At 45.2% G+C, this 23,692-nt stretch overlaps 1 protein-coding gene across 4 annotated transcripts; it reads right to left on the bottom strand.

Annotated features, from left to right (window-relative positions):
- Positions 1-5,415: 5,415 nt before the first annotated feature.
- On the bottom strand, positions 5,416-23,692 carry STMN4 (stathmin 4). Of its 4 annotated transcripts, XM_082727847.1 has the most exons (8): positions 23,606-23,692; positions 12,689-12,780; positions 11,454-11,549; positions 10,709-10,789; positions 10,072-10,280; positions 8,990-9,181; positions 8,248-8,301; positions 5,911-6,033 (listed from the first exon to the last, which is right to left on the bottom strand). In XM_082727847.1, the coding sequence occupies exons 2-7, from the start codon at positions 12,699-12,701 to the stop codon at positions 8,281-8,283; spliced, it is 612 nt and encodes a 203-aa protein (XP_082583973.1). In that variant the 5' UTR covers positions 12,702-12,780; positions 23,606-23,692; the 3' UTR covers positions 5,911-6,033; positions 8,248-8,280. The 4 variants fall into 4 exon arrangements, with proteins under 4 accessions (XP_082583972.1, XP_082583974.1, XP_082583973.1 ...); XM_082727846.1 differs by lacking the exon at positions 8,248-8,301 and having other exon boundaries at positions 5,416-6,033; XM_082727849.1 differs by lacking the exon at positions 10,709-10,789.

The raw sequence follows: 23,692 nt of genomic DNA on the forward strand, positions 1-23,692 counted from the left end.
GAGAGAGAGAGAGAGAGAGATAGCACAAGCAGAGAGATGGGCAGAGGGAGAAGCAGACTCCTCACTGAGCAGGGGGCCCAAAGTGGGACTGGATTCCAGGACCCTGGGATCATGACCTGAGCCAAAAGCAGACATGTAACTGACTGAGCTATTCAGTCACCCCCATATTTATGATTCTTGATACTCTATAGTCTTTTAATAAATCTGATAGCATGTTCCTGCTGCCTGAGGAAAGTTTATCATTTCTTTTAGTTCAGGTCTGCTGGCAATGAATTCTCTCTGATGTTGATGATCTGAAAAAAGTGTTTACTTCTCCTTCATTCTTAAAGGATATTTTTGGTGCGAATATAATTTTAAACTGCCAGATTTCTTCCTTCTAGAACTTTAAAGATTTTGCTCCATTATTTTATTAGTTTTTTTAGGGCTGCCATGAAAACTACCAGAGACTGGGTGGCTTAAACAACAGACTCATAGTTCTAGAGGCTAGAAGTCCACGATCAAGGTGTTGGCCAGGTTGGTTTCTCCTGAGGCTTCTCTCCTTCTCTCCCAGATGGCCACCTTCTTGCTTTGCCTTGCTGTGTCTTTCCTCTGCATGTTTGTGTCCTTACCTCCTCTTCTTATAAAGATACCAGTCACATTGGGTTAGCGCCCACCATACAATCTCATTTGATTACCTCTTGAAAGACCTATCTCCAAATACAATCACTGGGAGTGCTGGGAGTTAGGTCTTCAACATGGGAATTTGGGGAGTGCATGTTCAGCCCGTAACAACTGTTTTCTGAGAAGAGTGTGCTATCACTCTTAGCTCTGATTCACTGTATCTAATGCCTTTTCTCCCCAGCTGCTTTTAAGATTTTTCTCTTTACCACTTTTTAAAAAAAGATTTATTCATTTGAGAAAGTTGAGTACACATGCAGAGGGGCAGAAGGAGAGGGAGAGAGAAACTCCAGGCAGACTCTGCACTGAGCACAGAGCTTGATGGAGGACTCTATCCCAAGATCTCAGGGTCTTGACCAAGAGTCAGGCACTTAACTGACTGCACCACCCAGGCACCCCTCTTTATCACTTTTTTCAACAGTTTGATCAGGATATATATTGGTATGGTTTTGCTATGTTTATCCTTTTTGAAGTTTGTTGCAATTTTTAAATCTGATGCTTACACTTCTTATAAAATCTCAAATATGTCAGCCATTATTTCTGCATATATTTTTTGTTCCCTCACTACCCCAGCATTCTCCTGTCTTTCTGAGACTCAAATTTTACATATGATAAAACATTTATCTTGCTCCATGGGTCATTGCTATCTTCTTCATTTCTTTAGTACTTTTCGTCCTATGCTTAGTTTTAGATAGTCTTTATTGTTTTGTCTTTCTTTTAAGATTTTATTTATTTATTTGAGAGGGAAAGAATGAGAGAGAGAGAGCACAAGAGGGGAAGGTCAGAGGGAGAAACGGACTCCTCGCCCAGCAGGGAGCCCAGTGCAAGACTCGATCCTGGGACTCCAGGATGATGACCTGAGCCGAAGGCAGTCACCCAACCAACTGAGCCACCAGGCGCCCTTATTGTTTTGTCTTTACCTTCCAGCTTTCCTTTACTGTAACTAACCAGCCATTAATACCACCAGGGTATTTTTTCCCAATTGTATTTTTCATTCTAGAAGTTGCATTTGGGTCTTTTTTATATCTTCCATTTCTTCTATGCTTTCCACTAGTTTCTTGAATATCTGGAGTGAATTTCTAGAAGTCTTAATGTCTTGGTTAATTCCATCATTTTTGTCATTTCTATACTTGCACCTATAGATTTTTCTCTTGACTAAATGTTGTATTTTCTCATGTCTTTGTATGCCTGACAAAGTTTTATTGAATGCTAGACATTTTGAAGTCTACATTGTTGGTCCTGGGTTTTGTTGGATTCCTTTAAATTGATTGGGACTTCATTCTGGCATGACTTAACTTTACTTGAAAGCAGTATGATTCTTTCAAGACTTGCTTCTTTCTTAAGATCTTATTTACTTATTTATGTATTTATTTATTATTTGTTTATTGTGAGAAATAGAGCAGGAGCGGGGCGGGGGGGGGGGGGATGCAGAATGCAGACAGAGGCAGAGGAAGAATCTCAAGCAGACTCTGTGCCCTGACAGGAGCCTCCATCTCATGACTCTGAATGGACAGGACTAAGAGGCAGGAGACAGAAAAGAGCAGGAGGAATGAGCGCGATCAAGGGACAAAGACCAGAGACGGGCAGACCTGAGAAGTTGCATTCCTGTAAAAGTCAGCAAATATTTAAATTGTCATGGGGGGGGGGGCGCCTGGGTGGCTCAGTGGGTTAAGCCGCTGCCTTCGGCTCAGGTCATGATCTCAGGTCCTGGGATCGAGTCCCACATCAGGCTCTCTGCTCGGCAGGGAGCCTGCTTCCTCCTCTCTCTCTGCCTGCCTCTCTGCCTACTTGTGATCTCTGTCTGTCAAATAAATAAATAAAATCTTTAAAAAAAATAAAAATAAAAATAAATTGTCATGGGGGGAGGGGGAACGGAGTGTGTTTATTTATAAAACTGAGCTAGGGTCTGGGCTGAGATGATCATAAACAGGTTTCTCCTTTTCATTCAGAAGTCCAGTGTGATGTGGGACATTGTCTCGGTGCAGCCAAGCATCCTTCGCCCCCCCCCCCTGCCCCCCAAAGGAAGCGCTAAGCCTGCTATTTGTTTACCAAATTTGCAGCTGCACATTTCCAAAATGCCCTCTAGGGGGCATTATGGCCTCCATTGAAAACCTGGTTTGGGATCTCAGGATTTAAAATATGCCTCTCTTCCGTGGCCCCAGTTCCTCATCCTGCCACAACATCTTGCCACAATCCCAAGAGCCCTTTTCTTTGTACACTCTTCCTGGATGATGAATTTATTCACTTTTGCAGCAGCAACTCCCTCCCACTTGTACAACTCTCCCTTCCCATATCTGCCTCATCCTCTCTGTTCAAAGTCAGCTCACCCTTGAGTGCTGCCCACTCCGTGAAGGCTTCTCTCTCCCTCTTACCTTCAGATATACTGCCTAAGGCTTAGTTCTCAATCTTAAGGAACTCCTCAAGCTGTAGTCAGGATTGGCACCTAAAAAGCTGGGAAATGGCTTTTTAAAACATCGATTCCAAAGCAAGCTCCTCAAAAAGGTAGTAGTATTTCAGTAAGCCTGATCAATTATTTTCATTTATAAACACCCACTGTTTGTAACATACTTGGTAATGTACATTTTAACAAGCTCTCAGAGATATTTTGATATAAACTAAAAAATTAAGATCTGCCACATTGGACATTTCATTTGCATCCCAAGTGGTGTGTAAACCTTTCAATGTAGGAATCCTTTTTAATGCTTGGAAGCTAGCTCCATGCTGAGCACATAATTGGAGTTTTCACTTTTCAACGTCAGGCACTGAGGATTAGTGGGACCCAGGGGTATCTTGTTGACAGATTGTAGTTTTCTGCCTGATCTAGATCAGCCATATTCTTTGATATGCAATTGAGTGTGTTTTCTGGGTCTTATATACAGTGCTTCAGTAAAATGCTATACCAATGAAGACAAGTGGCCTGACCTTTCTTTTAACTAGATTGCTGCCCATAATCCCATCCTATGAAGAAATTCTGGAGCAACCAGTGCCTAGGACACAGAGAATAATAAAACTGGTTCCTGCTTTCAAGAAACTTCAAGTCTAATAGATGAGAGAGATAGGTAAACAAATAATTACATGGTAATCAAACCATGTAAAAGGTACCAAATATTGATGAAGTCAGGGAACTTAATATCTGAGATGACTTTAAAAGAATGGTTAAGAATTAATATTCAGCAAGGCAGGGAAGAGCAACCCAAGTAAGAGAATTGCCTTTGCAAAGGATGGCAAGGTGGATTCATAGGGTTGAACAAGGTATGAATGCTAAGTACAAGTGTTTGGTGAAAGAGAATAGTGGGAATGAAGCTTCCTCCCAGTCTTGGGTTTTCCCATGGCAGGACGGAGATGCTAGTGGGGTAGATTTGTGGGAATAGATCCTTAAGCCATTCTTGTCTCCTTTTACTCAGAGGCAGACAGTTCTAGATGGCATGGCCCCAAGCCTCTCACTTTCTCAAGCACAGTAGCTTCTAAAGCCCCTGGGGCTATAAGTCTGATCTCCACATTCACTGGAGAGCAGTGACTTTCAAGGAGCTTGGATTGCAACTCCCAGAAAGAAATACATCTTATGCTGTGACCTAGAACACACATGTGCAAATGTAAAACTGAAACACAACTTCTCCAAAACACTATCTCCATTGTTGCCTGCAGTCACTTTGATGTTTTGTTTCCTAGTCTATTCCATTAAAAAAAAAAAAAAAATTAAGGTTAGGTGGCACCCACTAAGTTGATATCACAGTCTAATGAGCCACAACTGGCACTTTGAGAAATACTCTCCTGGAACTTACATTCTAGTTTGGAAGTGTTGAGAAACAGCAGAGTACAGCCACCAAGGGCTTGGACTCTGGGAACAAATGGCCAGAATTCAAGTCCCAATTCACCTATATATTGCCTGCATGACCCTGATGAAGTTACTTAACCTTTGTATGCCTCAGTTTCCTAGTCTGCAAAATGGGATAAGAGTACTCCTGGGTAGTGTTGTGAGGATGAAGTGATAGATGTAGAGATAGACATAGATATATACCCAGAAAACTGCCGGGCATCTAGTAAGTGCTGCTGAAGTGTTAACTGCCATTATCTTCTTCCTCCTTGGCTCATCCTCATCATCAATGAACCTCCTGTCATCCCCTCCTAAAATGAAGAAGCCAAATGCAGTACCACTGGTGGGTTGGGTGGGGAGATTTACCAAAAGGTTTATTTATAAAGCTGTCCAAAGCTACAAAGAGTGTGGGCCAGGGGGAGACCCCTTGCTCTTGCAGGCTGTGGCCCTGTTTGCAAGGAAGAAGAAGGAAACTCCTTTCCCAGTCATGGTTTAGTGTTTTGGATAAGGTGGGTCTGAAATGATCCCTCTGCATTCCATTAACAAACATTTTATTTCCTTGCTCACTTTTATGACCACCTAGAATCCCACACTCGCAAAGGAATGGGAACCTTCTTACTGTGTGTGTTGAGGATGATTGGAATGCCAATCCACAGAAGGCAGGCTGGAATTTCTTTCCTCATCAATTCAGTGAACTCAATCCAATAATGGACAACCCACAAAGGGGGTTTAAAAAAATGAAGAAGAAGAAAAGCAAAAGCAAATTTTTCCATTATGCCGAAGGCTGCCATGTTTAACCCACCTCACCTAGCACCTTTCAGTTGCTCTGATGGTCCAACTAAGGAAAAAAAGGGACATCAGCCACCCTAGGGGTAGAAACCCAAGAATACTCTGTCCAACACTCAAAGGACAAATTCAGAAAATAAAGAACAGGAGACCTGGAGTAAATATTTCATTGGTCATGATGATCAAAAGATGATGGTTAATACACACACACACACTCAGACCTCATCCCACCTGTTGCAGGGCGGAAGCAAGACCTCCGGGCCCCCCACCCACTCCCTGGGCTTCTCCTTCCATGCCCTGCAGCCACACCGTCACCCAAGACCCCACCCTTCACTTGGTACTTCTACTGCCCCATTTGTAGCTTCCCTCGACAGGGTGCCTGGATGTTCACTGTGAAGAAAAGCCAAGGACTTGACCTGAGTCTGTGGTGGGCAGGGTTGCAATGTCCATGAGTTCTTCTCTACCTCCTTTCCCAAATTCTCTCCTTCTCTCCCCTCTCCCACCCCATCATTGTTCCCCAGAAACAAATAGGATGGCTTCACTGGTCAATTCTTTACATGTACAAACACCAAAAGCAGAGGAAACACCCCTGGCCACCCCCCTCCCCCCAAACCCCAGTGCTGGGAGAGCAGCCGACGGCGGACGAGGCTGCCTTGGGAACTGCGGAGCTGCTGGAGCTGTCCGGCTGTTCTGGAAACTTCTTTGGCCTCTGGGCTTTACCTGGAGGCCTCTTCCTTCAGCTCCTTGTTTTTCCGCACCTCCTCTGCGTGCTTGTCCTGAGAAGGAAGGGAGTGAAAAGGGCAGGTCACACAGGCTTCCCCAGGGATAAAAAGGAAGCCGAGGGGCAAGAGAACCCAAAGTAAGAATTGCAGCTGCAGGAAGTGATGAGGAAGGTCTGCAAAGATGTCCTGAGAAGGGGCAAGACTGGTAGGAGGCAGGTGAGTGAGCTGACTGGTACGGCCCCAGGGAGCTCATTGACTGGGGCCAACCTCCCCAGGGGGACCCACCTCACAGCAACCTCAGACTCCACCAGCCTCCCCCTCCTTCACCTGGCCCTCCTGGGCTTGCACTGAGTGCATGGGTTGACTTATTGTAAGGAGCAGCTCAGTGCAGCTACACCGGAGGAGCAGGTGGAACAGACAGGCCTCATTACAAATGTCCCCTACACACACTTGCAGCGTGACCGCTGCTTTCACTTCTGTCCAACCCCTCAGTTGTTTTCTTCAGCCCCATGGTGAAAGATGAGGGCTCTTAAATATAAATTGACTGGGGAACTTTTGGAAATGTCACCCAACTCCAAAAAGTGGACTCTCATAAGTGGCGTATGAGAACCGTCTTTGCCGGACAGCATAATCAAACCAAAAGATGGGATCTGACCTCAAAGACCCATCAGCTGTGTGACCTTGACCAACCACTTCATCAGTCAGAACTTGGCTCTCTGGTGTTTAAAGACAGGGCCTAAACCAGAAGTTCTTTTTACCTCCAGAATTCTGTGATTTTAGCTTTCCCCTCTAGGACACATTATGGTCTGCCTTACGTCACTGCTCATTGTGCATCTGTCTAGGTCCTCTATTGGATGGTGACTTCCCTGGAGGCAGGGAGCACGCCTTTTTCTCCTTTATATTTCCCAGTTCCGCCTATGGTACTTTGCACTCAGCAGGTGCTTGATAAATATCATCTCTGCCAGACCCTGGCAATCACCCAAATAGCATCATATTCAGATATCAAAAGTCAGCCTGGAGTAGGCCTACTGAGGCAGACCAGGAGCCCAGGATAGACTGAAAACCATGAATCCATCCCTGAGAAGACCCTAGAACTTTCCACTGCCCTGGGCAGAGTGTGGGTAGTGGTGTGTCTAGGATAATGTTTCTAAACCTTGCTATGCATTATCAGCAAAATCTAGGGAATTGGTTAAACTGCTGGATCCTCAGGAACCATCCCTAGAGAGCCAGTGATGGTAGACCAGTAGGCTCCCAAGGATCTGTAGTTTTAAACTCTATACCCGGTGAATCTGATGTGGATGGTCAGTGACCCATGCAGATACTGACACAGAAAACATTGACTTGGAGCAGGCAGAAGCCACATACCTATCTGTTACCACACCTCCCACCTTCCTCGGTGCCCAAGGGTCACAGTCCCCAAGGAGTGATGCCCACTCAGATTCTGACTCTAACATCTTGCTTCTTTGAGTCTTACTCCACCTCCATAGCTATTACTTCAGATGGGGGGCATATCTCAAACTCTTCGCCTTGGAATCGACCTCCATTCAGGTAAGGAGGTACTTCTTCACTTGGTACTTGGTGAAGAAGTACCAACTCTAGATTTCTGGGTTTTCTTTGGTCTCTGATTGTCCCCTCTCTGGCAAAAGGCTAATGGGACCATTGTAGGCTGGTCCCCCTGAAACAGGGTTGAAAGAGTCCCCTGGATTACACAGCCAGAGAATTGGGTTCTAGTCCCAGCTGCACTGCTTAAGGGCTGTGTGACCCTGGCCAAGGTATTCGACCTTCTCTGACATAGTTTCCCTATCAATTAAATAAGGATAACGTTGTTCTGCTTACTTCATGGATTTGTTGTTAGGATGGGAGTAGGAAGAAGTAAAACTGTTTTTGCCATTTTTTAAAATACCATATCGTGGCTCTAGCCTCTAGTATTTCTTCTGGGTTTGTCCTGAGTGCCCATCCCCCACTTTATGGCAATCCCAGATTTTTTTCTTTTTTCTTGCAAGAGTTTGTTCCTAGCCATCCATCAACAACTGGGGAAGACTGAAGTGAGACCCAGATCACTTCCCTCCCATATGATACTTGGTGGAGGCCTTACTGCCCCTATTAGGGCAGAGTGTGAGAGTGAAAGGGCTGCCACATGCTGGCTAGCTGCAAGGTCTATGCAACATTCAGATCCCCTGTAAAGAAACCAGTCTTTCTAGCAACTGTTGCCAAGTGCCTGAGACTCTAGGTGGATGGGCAGGAAGGAGTGGGGACCACGCTGCTCACCATGGGACGAGGCCACCGATCGGGTCCCGGGAGTCACCGCGCAGCAGGCGGCTCCTGGAAATAAAACACAGAGCTGGAGCTCTCCCAGGAGCTGCAGGAGAAACTGGGGCAGCCTTGAGACTCAGGAAATGAGGCCAACGTGTTCTCAGCAGAACGGGCTGTTATTCTGCTGACACGTGGGACCAATCCCAGTCTCTCACGTTTCTCTTATGTAGGTGACACCATTAGGTTTATTGACAAAGGGCAGAATATTGGAAAGAACCGTGACTCACTCAGTCCCAATCAAGAGTTTTGGAGAGAATCATGTTTCCTGCTCAATGGTCAACTCAGCTTATCAAGTCCTTGGCTTAGAGCCAAGAGCCCAAGTCATCATCTTTCATTAAATTGAATTGGTCCATTCAAGGATGAAGCCAGGAATGTACAACGGCTAGTTCGTCCTTACTCTCTTGCATTAGGCAGGCTTTCTCTAGAGATAAGAGGTCTGATCTCCCTAAGACAATGAGAAATTTCAATTGTGTAACTGCGCATAATATCCCCCAAGGAATTCCAGAGCTCAGCTCATGTTTCTTACCTATGACTTCCCAAAACATCCCTTGAAACTCTGTAAAGATCCAGCCTAACAGAAATACCCCCTTTCCTACCTGAGGCTGTTTGCTACCTGAAATAATATGTAGGTCCTTTATACTTGCCTTGGAAGGAAGAGAGTGTTCCAGGAGTCTCCTCTCTCACCAAGAACACTTACCTTCTCTTGCAGCCGTTCCAACATGGCAGCAAGGTGGGCCTCCCGGTTCTCCTTATTCGATTCCATCTTCTGAGCCAGTTTCTCCTTAGCCATCTTGATGAAGTTGTTGTTTTCCTCAATGGCTTTTTGGATCACCTCTCGCTCATGTTCTCGTTTCTCTGCCAGGTGCTTCAGGAGCTCAGCTTCCTGATACTGAGGCAGCACAAAGGGAGAAAGAGACCCTTGAAGGTGAACATGCCACGGTGTGTTTTCACCACCAAAACATAAGAGTTCTATACCCAGAACACATACCTCCCTGAGCCTGGTCCCTGGCCCATTGGCAAGAAACAAGGACACTTTCTGGATTCTCCCACCATTCCCTCAGTTGTTGTTGTTGTTTGTTTTTTGATTTTCCTCAATGCCTTCATTCACTCCCTCCTTCCTTCATTGATTCACCAATATTAGGTGACTATATAGTACTATTAGTACTATCCTAGCAACTTGGGAAAGAAAAAAAGTCTCATAGAGGAGATATGTGTGTGTGTGTGTGTGTGTGTGTGTGTGTGTGTGTATGACTCTAATCCAGACTAGCATGTGACATATGCCTTAAAAGGTAGAAAGGAAATGCCATTAAATCCAAGTGAAAGAAGATTTTTTTCTGCTTCAAAGATGGAAAGCTTACATAAAGATGGCACCGGAGTTGGGACATAAGAATCACTAGGAAACAGAAGGACACACAAAGGAATGAAAGAATACAACACCATGACCTTCACCTTCCCCCAGTTAAGGAGCCCTTTCCTTGATTGTCTAGCCTTTATAGAAATCTTTAGTGTTTGTCAATGTCTTCCTCCTGTTAGTGTGCACCTCATGGACATAGTCATGCAATGCCTTACCCCTCTAACCAAGCTGTAAGCTCCTAGAGACCAGGGACCTTTACTTCTTTGTTTCCCTCAATGGTTCCTCATAATCTTCCCTGTATATAGGAGGTGCTACTTAAATATTTGTAGGTTGGTGGTGACCTGACCCCAGCTCAGAGCCACCTCTTATCTTGTCCAGCTCCCTCCTGTCATGCTGAGTTGGAAGAAAGAAACGACGGCACTTACCTTCCTTCGTTCCTCAGCTGCTTCTAGTTTCTTCTGGATCTCTTCCAGTGATGGGTCTCGCCGCCTGGGTAAGGAGGCATTGAACTCGGGAACCCCATCAAAGGAGGGTGGCTTCAGGATGACTTCAAAGGACTGGCCCGAAGTACATTTGTTCAGTTCGATGACTTCCATGTCAGAAATTACACACCAGTTCAGGTCCACTGTATCTGCTGAAGAGAGCAAGAAACGTGCTACTTACTCTCTGTAGACTAGATTGGCCCTCCAAAAGCATGCACACATGCATACATATATGGGAGATCTGGGGTCCCCAATGCAAATCAATGACCAGGGTTCTGGGTTGGCCCTGAACCTGGTACCTAATAGTCAGTGGGCTTCAATGGGGCTCAAGGAATTGGTAGCCACAGCAAGGGCCCAGGCTCCAAGAGTAGGTGCCCCAGGGTTTGTGGCTTCTAATAATGGCTATAGCAAATGATTTTGCTTTTGCCACAAGGCTTCTCCCATACTTGAGCTCTTGCTCAAATTGTCCTCAGTGGTGGCCAACAGTGGTGTATTTGCCCACCACCCACCACCCCACTCCTTGTCCCACTACCAATCTGATGGCTCAGCCTGTTGCCACCTCTCCCCTGCTCCCTCCTACCCTGCTCTCTTCTTTCTCTCCAGTCAGCACTGTCTTTCCGCTGGCTTTGATCTTTCCTCCTACACTGTCTCCCACACCAGCCTAGACAGAAAGAACAATCTCAGGTAACCCAAGCACTCTCATCTCTCATTTCCAGAACAAATCTGTCCCTTCCTTTTAATCCCTGGAAAATTAAAAGGTGTCCTGTTCCCTGCCCCTCTCTGGTCAGAACATGGCCATTCAGTGCTTCTTGCCAGTGTCCTGGAACCTGTCACAGGTCCTTGTCAGCATGGTTACCCTCATTGGGTGACTGCAGGTAGAAGCCCTCTCTCTACTTCTGGACTCTCAGAACATTCTCCACCATTCCCAGAGGAGGCCTGTCAACCGTGGAATCTAGTGATTCATACTGCATCTTGTCTTCTATTCTAGGTGCTCTCCAAGAGTAGAATCTCTGTCTGCTTCACTTCTGTATCCTCCACAGCATCCATTTGTTAAATGAAGGAAGAAAAGCTAAGATCAAGATTGCTCTGCAGAGGGTCTGATTCAGATTTTCACCTGCTGTCTAATCCCCCAGTAGCAGCCCCACACCTGCCTTCTCATGGTGTTTAGACCCTCAGAATAAGCTGTGGAGGTTTTACTTGCTCTGGGAAAGAGAATGTGACATGGGAAGGAGAGTTTCATGAAACTGGGACAAGAGTGTGGTACTCATGGATACGAGCCCAGACACCCTCCACAAGTTATTCTCTCAGCGGCGGCCCTCACTTACCTTCATATTTATAGGATGATTTATTCAGGGGATCGGCCAGAAAACAGGAGCAGAACAAGGATACCAGTGGAAGCTCCTTCATCTTCTCTTTGTAGGCTGCAGAAACACCAGTAGGACAACATGGTGACCCCCTCCTAGACTCAGAAGTCAGCCTTCTTGTGACTCTGCATAACCGAGCACCCAGGGGTGACCAGGCTCCACAGAGGTATCTAAACCATCCAGACCTACGCCTTGGCTGAGGCTCCAGCCTCCATTGCCCTGAGCAGCCTGGTTTAGGATTTTCGTGTGCGTCCTATGTTTGTTATGTCCACTTCTGTCCATCTTATCAGAACCTGAGCCTTCCAGAGCACCCAGATGATCCCATCTTCTCCTCAGTGCATTGTTTCCCTTCTTAGCACTGAATGCAAAATGCCTTCAGGTAAAACACAAGCACTAGTGCCTTTGCCCCTGCCTGGCACCCTGGACCTAGTTCTCTTTTTCCTCACATTTGCCAGAACAGTTCATTTACTTTGCTCCAAGATACAGGAAATCTACACTCCATATTACTCAAGGTACTCAGCAGTGCATCTCTGAAAGGTAAAGAAGCCACACCATCATCACTCTAGTCTTGCCCCTCACTGAGAGGCAAGGTCAGGATGTGAGTCTTCTCTGACCTTCCCAGGGCAGTGGTCAAAGCCAAACATGCTGGTGTCCATGAGGGCTGAAGGAGTAGCCCCACCACTGCCTAGCCTCTTTGTGTCAGAAGTGGATTTGAAAACCAGGAGGTCACAGGCTAGAGCTGATACGGTGAAGTCCAGCCCACCCCTCCCCTGGCTCTGGCGTGTGCTCCTGCCTGTACCCCTACCACCCTAGGGCCAATGCTTCTGGTTTTAAGCTCCACTATGTTCAGACTCTCTCTGTTCTCAGCTAAACCCAATGTAGTGCTTAAGCACTTTCCTCCTCATTTCTCATTTCTCAATGAGAAAAAATTCTCATTTTTTACAAATTGAAAACATAATTAAGCGCAAAATAATATATGTGCATTGTAAAAACTTCTTAAAAACACACACAGATGAGTAAAAGGAGGAAAAGCTCAATGGTGATCCCACCCATCTTCTAGAGATAACTTCCTTAACCCTTAGGTCTACTTCTTGTCAGTCTTTTATCCTTCTTTGTGCCTATGTAAGTACATATATGTGTGTACAGAAATACCCTATGCTGTGGTGCACCTTCACAGAAAGAGTTTTTGTACCTACCAGCGAGGGTCATGTTTTCTGGATGGTGAGGGCTGAATCTGGCTCAAAGTCACAAAGTAGGTCTGTCACCAACTCAGGATTCCGTCACAAATCTGAGAAAGAGAGTATTCTACCACTGACATGTTATTTGCATACGGAATTTCTTTATAAAATTGGGGAGGGAATCCCAGAAGGCACCTGGTCTGCTCCCACCACCAGGAACTCTACACACCCACTCTCCCTTTCCCAAACCCAGATCCTCTCTTCAACATCACCACAGTCAAGTTCAGTTTCCATGCACTAATGATAGTTTCATAATTGGCTTTCTAGTCTCAAGTCTCCCTAAGTATCAGACACAGATTTCCCAAAACTGTATGTGTCAAGAGGTGTTCATTTCTCTCTCTGTAAAGCTTAATGGCTGGCCCAAAACAAAGGCTAGGGTGAGAGACAAATCCTAATTCAGAATCACTTGGGAGGTTTTCAAAAAATAACTCTGTGTCCTGAATTTCTCCCTATTCCCACCCTCAGACCTCCCTGCCCAGCCTGTTCTGATAGGAGATCAGAAGGAAGTGGAGAGAGGATGTCAAAATACTCCTCCAGATGGCCCCTCACTCACTACCCACCAAGAACCTCTTGTCTTAAGCACTCCTTGACCCCAATTAACATAACCCTGGACTATGAGAGAAAAAAAAAAACATTGTTACAGAATAATGTCATCATAATGTGGTTGGTGCAGAGTTGGAAATCAGCATGCAGGATCATTGTGGGAGCACAAAGTTGGGGCTTCATACTCAGCACCTGGGAGACCCTGGGGAGCCAGGCAGGGGTCCTGGTGTTAGCAGTACCTGAACCAAGTCTTAAATGATGATTGGAATTAAGCAGGGAGGGCATTGTGCCAAGGAAGGAACACAAGCAAGGTGGGGGTGGGGCGTGAGAAAGCTCTGTGTCTGTGGTTGATGCTGGACCCGAGAGTGTGAAGGAGGAGGGAGAGATGAAATAGTAGGTGACAGGGCCCTACTGAAGGCTGCTAGCCAGTGAACTGAGGAATAGCCAGTGGTAAACAGTCATCATGGGGACCACTTGATCTTTGGTCACTGTGGTGGTTAATTTTTGTATCAACTTGACGGGACTAAGGGATGCCCAGATAACTGGTGAACATTATTTCTGAAGGTGTCTGTGAGGGTGTCCCATGGACAGGTTAACATTTGAGTGGATAGGCTGAGAAAAGATGACTGTCCCCAACGCGGGTGGGCCTCACCCAATCTGTTGAGGGCCTTAAAAGAACAAAAGGTAGAGAAAGAATGAATTCACTCTCTCTGCTTGAGATGGACATCCATCTACTCCAGCCCTCAGATATGAGAGCTCTGGTTCTCTGGCCTTCAGACTTGGACTGGAATTACGCCACCAGCTCTCTTGGGTCTCCAGCTTGCAGGTGACTGATTGTGGGATTTCTCAGCCTCCCTAACCACATGAGCCAATCCATCATAATAAATCTCTTTCTGTATGCGTCCTATTGGTTCTGTTTCTCTGGAGAATGCCAACTAATGCAATCACCCTCGGTGGTCACCGTGCCAGCACAGGTTGGTGTGAGCCAACAGCTTCACTGCCTGCAGCTCACAAGGGGAAGGACTCTGAGACTGATGTAGAGCCCCTTTCCTTCCTTAATGAGGTGTTTTCCCTCTGGCAACTGGGGTCTGTACTAGCTATGGATGAGCAGCGGATGAGTGGGGGAGCCATGGGGGGCGGGAGGGGAAGGCAGGGGGCTCAGCTTTAGGACCAGACCAATGCAGAGTCAGACTCAGACTTGATCTCACTTACTAGCTGTCACTCACATGTCCAATTTGCTTTCTCCATCTTAATTCTGCACCACATTGCACAATTGACGTGAGAAAAGCACATTACAGCATCCAGCAAAAAGGAGGTACTTAATGAATGTGAATTTCCCTTTCTCTGCCTTTTCCATCAGGGTAGCCACCACCCACATCCCTGCTTCAGAGTCCCTGCCCTGGTCCTCACCAGCTCGGCAATTAAGGACTGTAATCTCCATTTGCAGATGAGGAACCAGAGGCCCAGAAGGTTTATGTGGCTTACTCGGGGTCATGAGGTTAGAGAGGTATAAAAGCAGAGATTTAAAGCCAGGTCGACTGGCCTTGAAGTGCACCTCCCTGAAGCCTTTGTGTTCTTTGCCAGGCCCCACCCCGCTTGCTATGCAGCACAATGGGCCTCTTTCCTCTGAGCCAAGCTGATCCTGACTGTACCAGTGGGTCCCTGAACAGGGCCTGGATGTGACATCCCTGGTCACAAGGCTCCATTCCACACAATTTTGGCTCATAGCCAAGTTGATTAATGAGGTGACTGGCTGGGCCAGCGGGCCCTTGCAGGAGAGGGCATGGCATCAGACTTAACCTAGGTAATGGATCTAAAGCTGGAGGTCCAAGTAAGTGAAGTGAGGCAGAGAAGGATACTCTAAGAAAGAAAGGGGACTGAGCTGGACTTCTTATGTAGGAGTAGTACCTGGAATGAGGGACCATGCCCTTCAACCAGACCTGGGCAGGACAATTAAGACCCTCTACTCATGGAGCACAGATTACGACTCCTGTCACCTACATGATCCCAATTAATCTTCATGTGAAGAATCAGATTCTGCAGGTGCCTCTATCCCTGCCATGGCTTTGGAACTTGACAGTGTGTGAGCATGTGGACAGGATTTAATGGGAAACAGAGAAGGCCCAGTGGGCTGCATGCAAGGCTCATTGGGACCAACTGGTAGACCAGCAATAAGAAGATGAGGAACCAGCAGACTAGGGAAAGCATTTGCTCTTTATATTCTATTCAGCAGGAAGGTGCTGACATCTTTGGACTAAAGGAGGAGAGAGAACATGGTGATGCTGATGATAATAGCCAAAGGAATAGCTACCACATCATGAACACCTGCTTGGTACCAGAAAATTCACAAGCATTATTCCAATTTGTTCTCTGAGGTTATTTGTAAGAAGGAACTTGAAGCTCAGTGGAGTGAGTTTAATGATACAAAAGCCTACAAGTGGGAAAGGCAGACCTGGGGTGTTCATTCTAAAGCCATTTCTGTCATTAGTTGCTACTCAAGCAAAAAGATTCTTCTGACAGCATCAGCCTTGGGAAAAAATAAGGAGAGGAAGTTTGGAAGCCAGGACGAGGCACAAAGTGACGAGGACCCACCTAGAACAAGCCCTCGACTGTTTGCATCCCAACCAGTACCGTTTTCCTGCAAGCCAATCTATACATTCACTCCAGCTCCAGCATCTAAGTCTATGTATAGAAAAGAAAGTATCACACATTTTTATTGATAGATGGAACCATTAGCATAATTGGTAGAAGTAGTTGGTTAGCAATAACCCAAACGAGAAGAGACCCAGGCCATAAAAACACGAGATGCAGAATGAGTATGTTTTGATTGGCAGACACGGTGGCTGAGAGAGAAGGTCTGGAAATTAAGGCTGTTGACTGAAGGGGGATCTTGTGTGGCATGGTGGGGGGAAAGATGTCTAAAACAAAGAGGTCAGAGCCCCCCGTTTTCCCCTTGAACATAAGAATATCAGCTGTGGAGTGGAGTAAATTTCTGACCAGAAGTTCCCAACTAGGTCAGCCTCACTCCCAGGAATAAACGTGGGACTATTTGATAGTCACTAGACTAGAGGTGCTCCACGCCTTCAGTGGGCAACAGCTGGATAAACTAAACACTGAACAGCACATATCCATCCCACACAACCAACAATTGTCCGTTCCAAAGTGCTAATACACTCCTCCCCGGGGATCAAAGATCCTAAGGTCGCCCTGAGATGGGACCAGGGTCCAAACCTTTGAATTCCAGCACCCTTACCCTTCTTCTTGATCCCTTCACTCCTCCCACACACCAGGACATGAGGGGAAAACCCATGTGGGGCCCACCTGAGCTGCATGAAGAGATGGGGATTTAAAGGACTTTTTACATGACCAGAAATGGCACCCCATGCTCCCAGGTGTTCTGTAATGTGGTTGATGCCCAGGAGCCCATAGAGATGCACACCAAGCTCTCTGATGCTCTATCACCATGACCATTTACTAGGTGCATGCCTGATCCCCTTGAGGTTCCTCTGTCAACCCACACTCCCCAAGTAAGACTGTGTTTTGTCACTGCAAGGAATGGACTATTTTTGAAGGGTGAAAAGTTAACGCACATGCCAGTGGTTTGACTAGAGTGGTCCCTGGTGAGGGTGTCTGTAGAAAATAGAGGGACTCTGGCATGGAATCAGGGCATGGACACAGTGAGCTCTGATCTGGGACGTCTAAACATGTTCGGTACAGGGAGGTGGCTTTTTAGGTCTATGCCAATTACTAGTCCTGTTGAAGTTACTCCTGTGCCTGAAATCAGCCGTACATGTGACCTAAATGTCATGGAATCCTATCTCGGCACAGTAACCGTGGTTATTTTTGTGCCGATCAAAGGACTTTGACTGAAAACTTTACATCTTATCTGAGATTTAAAAAAGGGAAATAAATTATTTTTTCATGAATGTGGCTCTTTCCACGATACTTATTGAATATTTAATTCTGTGCCAAGCCCCCAGCTGGGTCCTAAAATGACCACAGGTGTTTTGGGGGATGAAAATGTGAAACAGGTCCCCAGGGTGAGAATTTGGAGTCTGGGAAAGTTTTGCAGATGCCCTGCGGGTCCACGGCAATTCTCCAGCAGAGAATTATATAGCATGGACCATGTTATAAAGAGAGAAGGAGCAGCCAGTAGAACACAGGCCAAGACCGGACCAGTGAGACCCACAGAAGGCAACGCGGTAAAGCGCAATAGCGTGTGATTGGCTGGCTTTGGAGAGCTAGCGTTGTCCAATCACCACGCCCGCAGGGGTTGCTTCTAAGGGCTTCCGGAAGATGAGATGGTGGGAACCAGTGTCAGAGGCAACTTCCAGACAGTATCTAACAGGCTCAGGAATGCAGCTTCTGTCGTATTTCTAGGAAATAAAGAGGAGTCACCTGTTGGCAAGCACAGAGTCTAGGGAGCCCCTCCTCCTTGTAACAGCTATGTTGGGAGGCCAGCCAAAGAAGGAAAATTAAGTCTAAAAAAATGACAGCCCCAAATAATCTACAGTGATGGCACTTTCTGGGCTGCTCGTATTTTCCATTTAATTCATACGGAAGAATCAACATATTGGAAGCAAAATTCCAGGGCACGGACTTCCATGCAGGGTTGCTGGATGGAGGGCAAGGCATTGAGAACCCGGTACCGTGGGAGATGCTGGACTCAGAGTACTTGGGAGCATGGAGTATGGAACAAGCCCTGTAATCGGAGTCCTAGTCACAACAGTAGCAATATTTGGAGTGCTTTGCAGTTTACCAGGCACTTTCAAGTACATGTATGTGCATATATACATTTTATATGTAATGTTTTAATTACAAACATATTAATATCCTATTTCAGAAAAGAAATCCCTGTCATCTCGCTGCTTTTTGCTGTTGGCATTTCTTTCTAGTTTTTTTTTTTTCTTCCTAATGTCCATGATTTCTAGATAGTTGTAAATTGGGCATATATATTTTATCATTACATTCTCTCCAAATCCTATAAAATGGGTCTATTATACCCATTTTACTGATGACTAATTCAGTCAAGTGACTTGATTTGCCCAAAGTCTTACAAGCAGAAAGCAGAAAATGATATAGATGGGATTTGAATGAATGTCTTCAAGGTCCTATGGTCCTTCCTCATATCCAAGACCAAGTGTAAATGTAAGTAGGATGGATGACCGCATAGGGCATGTGGATGAAGGGTGCACAAAGGTTTGACCACCCCAACCATGGGCAGACCGAGGGCTTAAAGTTTTCACCACTGAGTTCTCTTCTACAACAGGCATTGCCTCAGAAAGTCCTGTTCAAAAGCATATACATGCCCTACCAAGTGTAATAAATTAAATCATTTTCACATCAGCAGAGAACAAGCAATAGATCTGTAGGCATTTCTACAGGTCAAGCTCTCTGCCCATAGATGGGAGGAGCCATGGTGATCTCTAGCATCTTCATTTCCCACGCTTTTCAGATGAAGAGACAGAGGGCCCAAGAGTGTTGGTGCCTTTCCCAATACTAAGTAGGAGGGGCAGAGCCAGGTTTCCAGTCCACATTTAGCTACAATCAAGAGAGATTCTCATCTTTTACAATATTATTCTTGTTTTCTTTATTCTTTCATTCTTCCCCAGTGCTTTGTAAGTTTTACATCTTGTTTTAATCTCCAAGTTAAAAATCATTTATATCTATGTTTTATTATATTAAGAAGAAAACAGTATCTAATGGTTTTCTTTGTGAAAGATGAGAGCTTTTGCATGCTTTTATTTCCTTTCACTACAAACCTTCTGATTTTGTCACAGGGATCTGTATTTTCAGTTCTGGATTACTATTATTGATTTCTTTCTTAAATTACTTATTCAACACATATTTACTGAGAATTGACTATACATATCACATTAGGAAGGTGCTTAGAAGTAATATAATGATAAATTTAATAGACATGTTCCTTAGCCTTCACATATTTCACATTCAGCTCTATAAATATGTTGATTATATTAGACAAAGACTCGGGAAGCGCAGGTGGCTCGGGTTCAACATCTGACTCTTAATTTTGGCTCAGGTTGTGATCTCAGGGTTGTGAGAGCCTCCTGAAGATTCTCTCTCTCTCCCTCTTCCTCTGCCCCTCTCCCCAGCTCCCTCACCAATAAAGAAAATAATTAGATAAGAAAAATAATTAGACAAACCATCTAAATTCTAGTATTTTCTTTCACCATTATCAATACCATATCTGTTTTGTACCCAAGTTCTTTAATTTGATAAAAAGTTTTGGTTAGCTAGACTACTTCTGGGGTAATACATTCTTCAAGCAGGGTTCATGGAATATTTATTGAGTCCTTACTTATCTGTTTGGTGGCAAGTGATGAAGACAGATACGTCTGTCCCAGGATCAACAGTCAGGTAAGTTGTGTTAGTGCTATTAGCTAATGGAATCTATGACCTGCTTCCTCATTCTCGGTTTCAACCTTGCTTTCTACCTGGGCATTGACCCCCAAACGATCCCCTGGAACTCTACACCCTGCCCCACCCCCTCTCTCACCCTGTAGTCTGCACTCAGCTCCTTTCTCTGGATTCACATTCCCTGATTGGTTCTCTGAACTCCCGGGATGCCTGTTCTCCACCATAAATTAGGCCAATCATCCCAGAGCTCCACCCTTTCCCATCTGTTATGTCCTCTTGCTTCCAACAACCTACCTCTGAAAGAAGGACCCTAAGGGCATGGACACACGGCAACCATCAGCTTGAATGGATAGAAAAGACCAGAGAGCATAGGCGAGGAAGGGGGACGTGTAGGTGTGTATGGGGAAGCAGGGGTAGTGGACCTTTATCTGTGTATTTTCCTGTCTTCCTGGTGGAACTAAAGATGTAAAAACCTGCAAAATGCTTTTTAAAGTATCAGAAGATATTTTTTTTTGTCCATACTCTTCCTAAAAAAAAAAAAAAAAAGAAAAGAAAAAAGAAAAGAAAAAAAATAACCTTTTTCCAGACTGTCACATCTCTAAATATAACAAATTCTAACTTAGTAAGCAAATTAAATTATAAATGAAGAGTGTTTATTAGCCAAGCCAAAAAAAGGGGGGGGGGGGTGGAAATAGAGTTTGTTTCTCTACAGAGCATACAAAATTACATTTTGAATATTTTATAGTTTTTCCCAAATTTCTATCCTCCTCCCCAAATAAATGGCTCATTTCTACCTACCTATGATTTCAAAACCTCTGGAAATTCTGTACCTCCAAATGATAGTCTCCAGTTAAGTGAGAAATAATATAAAGAGATCAAGGGGGTCTGCAGAACAGATCTTAAGACTTCAGGAAAAATTAAGCTTTTCTTGGATTATGATATTGATTTTGAAAACATCCCATTATTTAAAATCAACAGTACAAACAGATCTGAATTTTCCCGTTCTTTCTGTATGGTTGGTTTAATGCAGACACTGTCCTTCTCGCTTTACCTTCCTCTTACCTTCCTTCTCTGCCTTCTTTCCTGTCACACCTTACTCTCCAGATCTCAGTTTATCAATCTTTATTGCTCTACTTGAAGTCGTATCTGTCAGCACACTTATGTCCCATCAGGCAAATGTGGTTTAAATGGCCTAGTTGGATGAGGGAAGGCAGCCAAACTTGGTTGGCCCTGGGATTTCTTTTATTGAGCCAAAGTGAAATCTAAATGTTAAGCAAAAAAAATTGCAAGACACTCCCACCACCCCACTGGCCAATAGTGTGTCTGTTCAACCCTCTGCTCAGGAAGAACTGTATTAGACCAGACTTCTCAATTTTTGATATACCCTTTAGAATGGACTATCCCCCTACAGAAACAGTTTTCCACTTAACACAGTACTTGGATGTTAGACACCTATTTGATACATGGTCACTGGGACGTGTTTGAGCAGGACAGTTCTTGCAAGAAGTTCACAGTCTATGATATGGATGAATCTTGAGGACGCTATACCAAGTGAAAGAAGCCAGTCATAAAAACACAAAAGCTGCAAGATTTCATAAGGTACCTAGAGTAATCAAATTCATAGAGACCGAAAATAGAATGGGGGTTGCCAGGGGCTAGGGCAGGGGGAGAAGGACTGGAGAGTTAGTATTTTACAGGGACAGAGTTTCAGTTTGGAGAAATGAAAAAATTTCTGGGGCTGGATGGTGGTGATGGTTGCCCAACAATGTGAATATAGTTAACACCACTGGACTGGATACCATAAAATGTTTAATATGGTAAATTTCGTGTCATGTGTATTTTACCAAAATTAAAAATTTTTATAAAGAATTCATAGTCTGGTAAGAGTTATCCACAGGCTTACAGTCTTAGAAAAGATCATAAGGGTCACTGAGCTTGTGTTTTTTTCTTACTGGGACCAACAACAAAGAACTGCATTTTTGTATCATGACCCAGGATATACCTGCCTTAACGCTGACAGACATACATACCTATAGTCACTGATACAAATACATACACAGAAGTGTACACATAACTGAACTATAAACATAAATATGTAAATACGTGCTTATTTATTTTTAACTATAGTAATATTTCTAAAATATGTTTATAAAGATAAACATTATTTATATTTATAAATATTTACATAACTGAAAATACATAATTAAGAAATCATGATTGAAAATATTTACTCTATTATATGGAATATGTTTTGACTTTTTTTCCATTCTCACTTATCTCATTTTATTTGAAAAAAAAAAAAAATACCAGTTACAACCCATAAATCAGACTTCACAATACACTATTGGATCTCAGTCTGCAGTTTGAAAAACACTAATCTAGATCCAGTCCCCAACACAAGGCAGAAATCTCTATAGCTACCCTGTGGATGGTCAACTAACATCTGCTTGAATGCCCTCGGTGGTGGGGAGCTCACTCTCTACAATGCTTTTGGTGGATCCATCTAGCAATAAAGATCCTTGTCCAATCCAGATCTATTCCAGGAGTGGCCTGGGTGGAGCTGGTGATCCCAGGACAGGGACCTGCTGACAGGTGCTCCGGCAATGCTGGTAAGTGGATTTTAAGGAGGATGCAAGCACATTTCCTAGCAGCAAGGTGGGGGCTTGGGACAAGCTGAGGAGAGAGTGCTGGCTGGCCCTAGAGGACAGGGCAGGGTCTCTGGAGGCTCTAGCTTCATTCAGTGGAGCTGCTAATCAGACTTTGCCCCTCTGCCTCCTCACCTCTCGCTCCAGCACTATGATTATCTCCTCATCTGGTAGATGATCTCATTCCCCCTGGCACCCTGACTCCCTGCCTGTGGGAGAGGTTTCCTCCCCCTAGAGGGGGCCTCAGCCTCAGTAGAGACAGATTCTCCCACATTCCTCTCAACCTGCCACCCACCCGGCAGAACTCCAGTAGTCCACCGCTGGACATCCCTTCCCAATGTGTTCTCTTGGTCTTGGGACACGGATGTATCCCTGCCCAGAGGGTTCGGACCTGGGCTGCCTCAATATTTCTGAACCTCCTCCCAAGGGGTTCAGGGGACCTGTTTTTGTTTGATTTTTTTTTCCCCCAGGACAATGGGACTGCTCCACACCTAACTGTATCTTCCTGGGAGGAATGAGACAAAGACAGCACGCCACGTGGGGACGGAGCTGGCCACTGGACAGCAAATCCCTAGTCCTGGTCCCCTGGATGAGAAGAGAGCAATGCCTAAACTCCTGGTGACGGCAGTGGGCTGAGCAAGGAGGGGCCGGCTCGGCCACTAGCGGGGACCAGGGTGTGGCAGTTGTGGGTTCCCGCAGTTTGCTGCCTGACAGCCCGCTGGCCCTGCCCAGGTAGGAGCAGGTTGACCTCAGGGCGGGGCGGGGCAAGGAAGAGGTGGTGATCTCATTGTATCCTTAGAATACAGGAGCAAAAAGTAACCCAGTGCAGATAGAGGAGAAAGAAAAGGATGAAACACACGGGGAAAGGGAGCCAAGAAAAACTGTGGCTGAGAAAGGAAATGTAAAACCCAGAGCAGCTGCTAGCTTGAAGCGGGTCTGGGCATCAGAGCCAGCTCAGGGGAAGACAGACTCAACAAAACCATTCTGCCTGTGCAACAGAACATTTTTATGCAGGAAAAAACTCACCATGGACATCCGACCCAAAAGAAACGCTGGCAATTCCCGCCCACCCTCTCTCTCCTGAGCTCTGGAATAGAAGGACTGCCTCTAGCCATGCCCTTACCCCTGGGGTAGACCCATTCTTTTCACACATCACCCCATTTCCCCCAGGATTTGACAAAGTTGAATTGATGGAGTGAAACCAAAGGCAGCACAATAGTGCCAGATCTCTTGCTTCTCCTCTCTGCCGCTGCTAATTTTTTCTTTTGTCTGAAAAGCCTCAAATAATTTGCATTTCATTCCTACTTACCTGCAGTCCTGTTCGAAGCGACCTGCTCCCTTCCTCACTCCCTCAATTAGTGGTACCCTGGGCTTCTCTCCACATCAGCACCACTGC

The sequence above is a fragment of the Mustela nivalis genome (genome assembly GCF_964662115.1).
Source record: "Mustela nivalis genome assembly, chromosome: 4".
Classification (NCBI taxonomy): Eukaryota; Metazoa; Chordata; class Mammalia; order Carnivora; family Mustelidae; genus Mustela; species Mustela nivalis.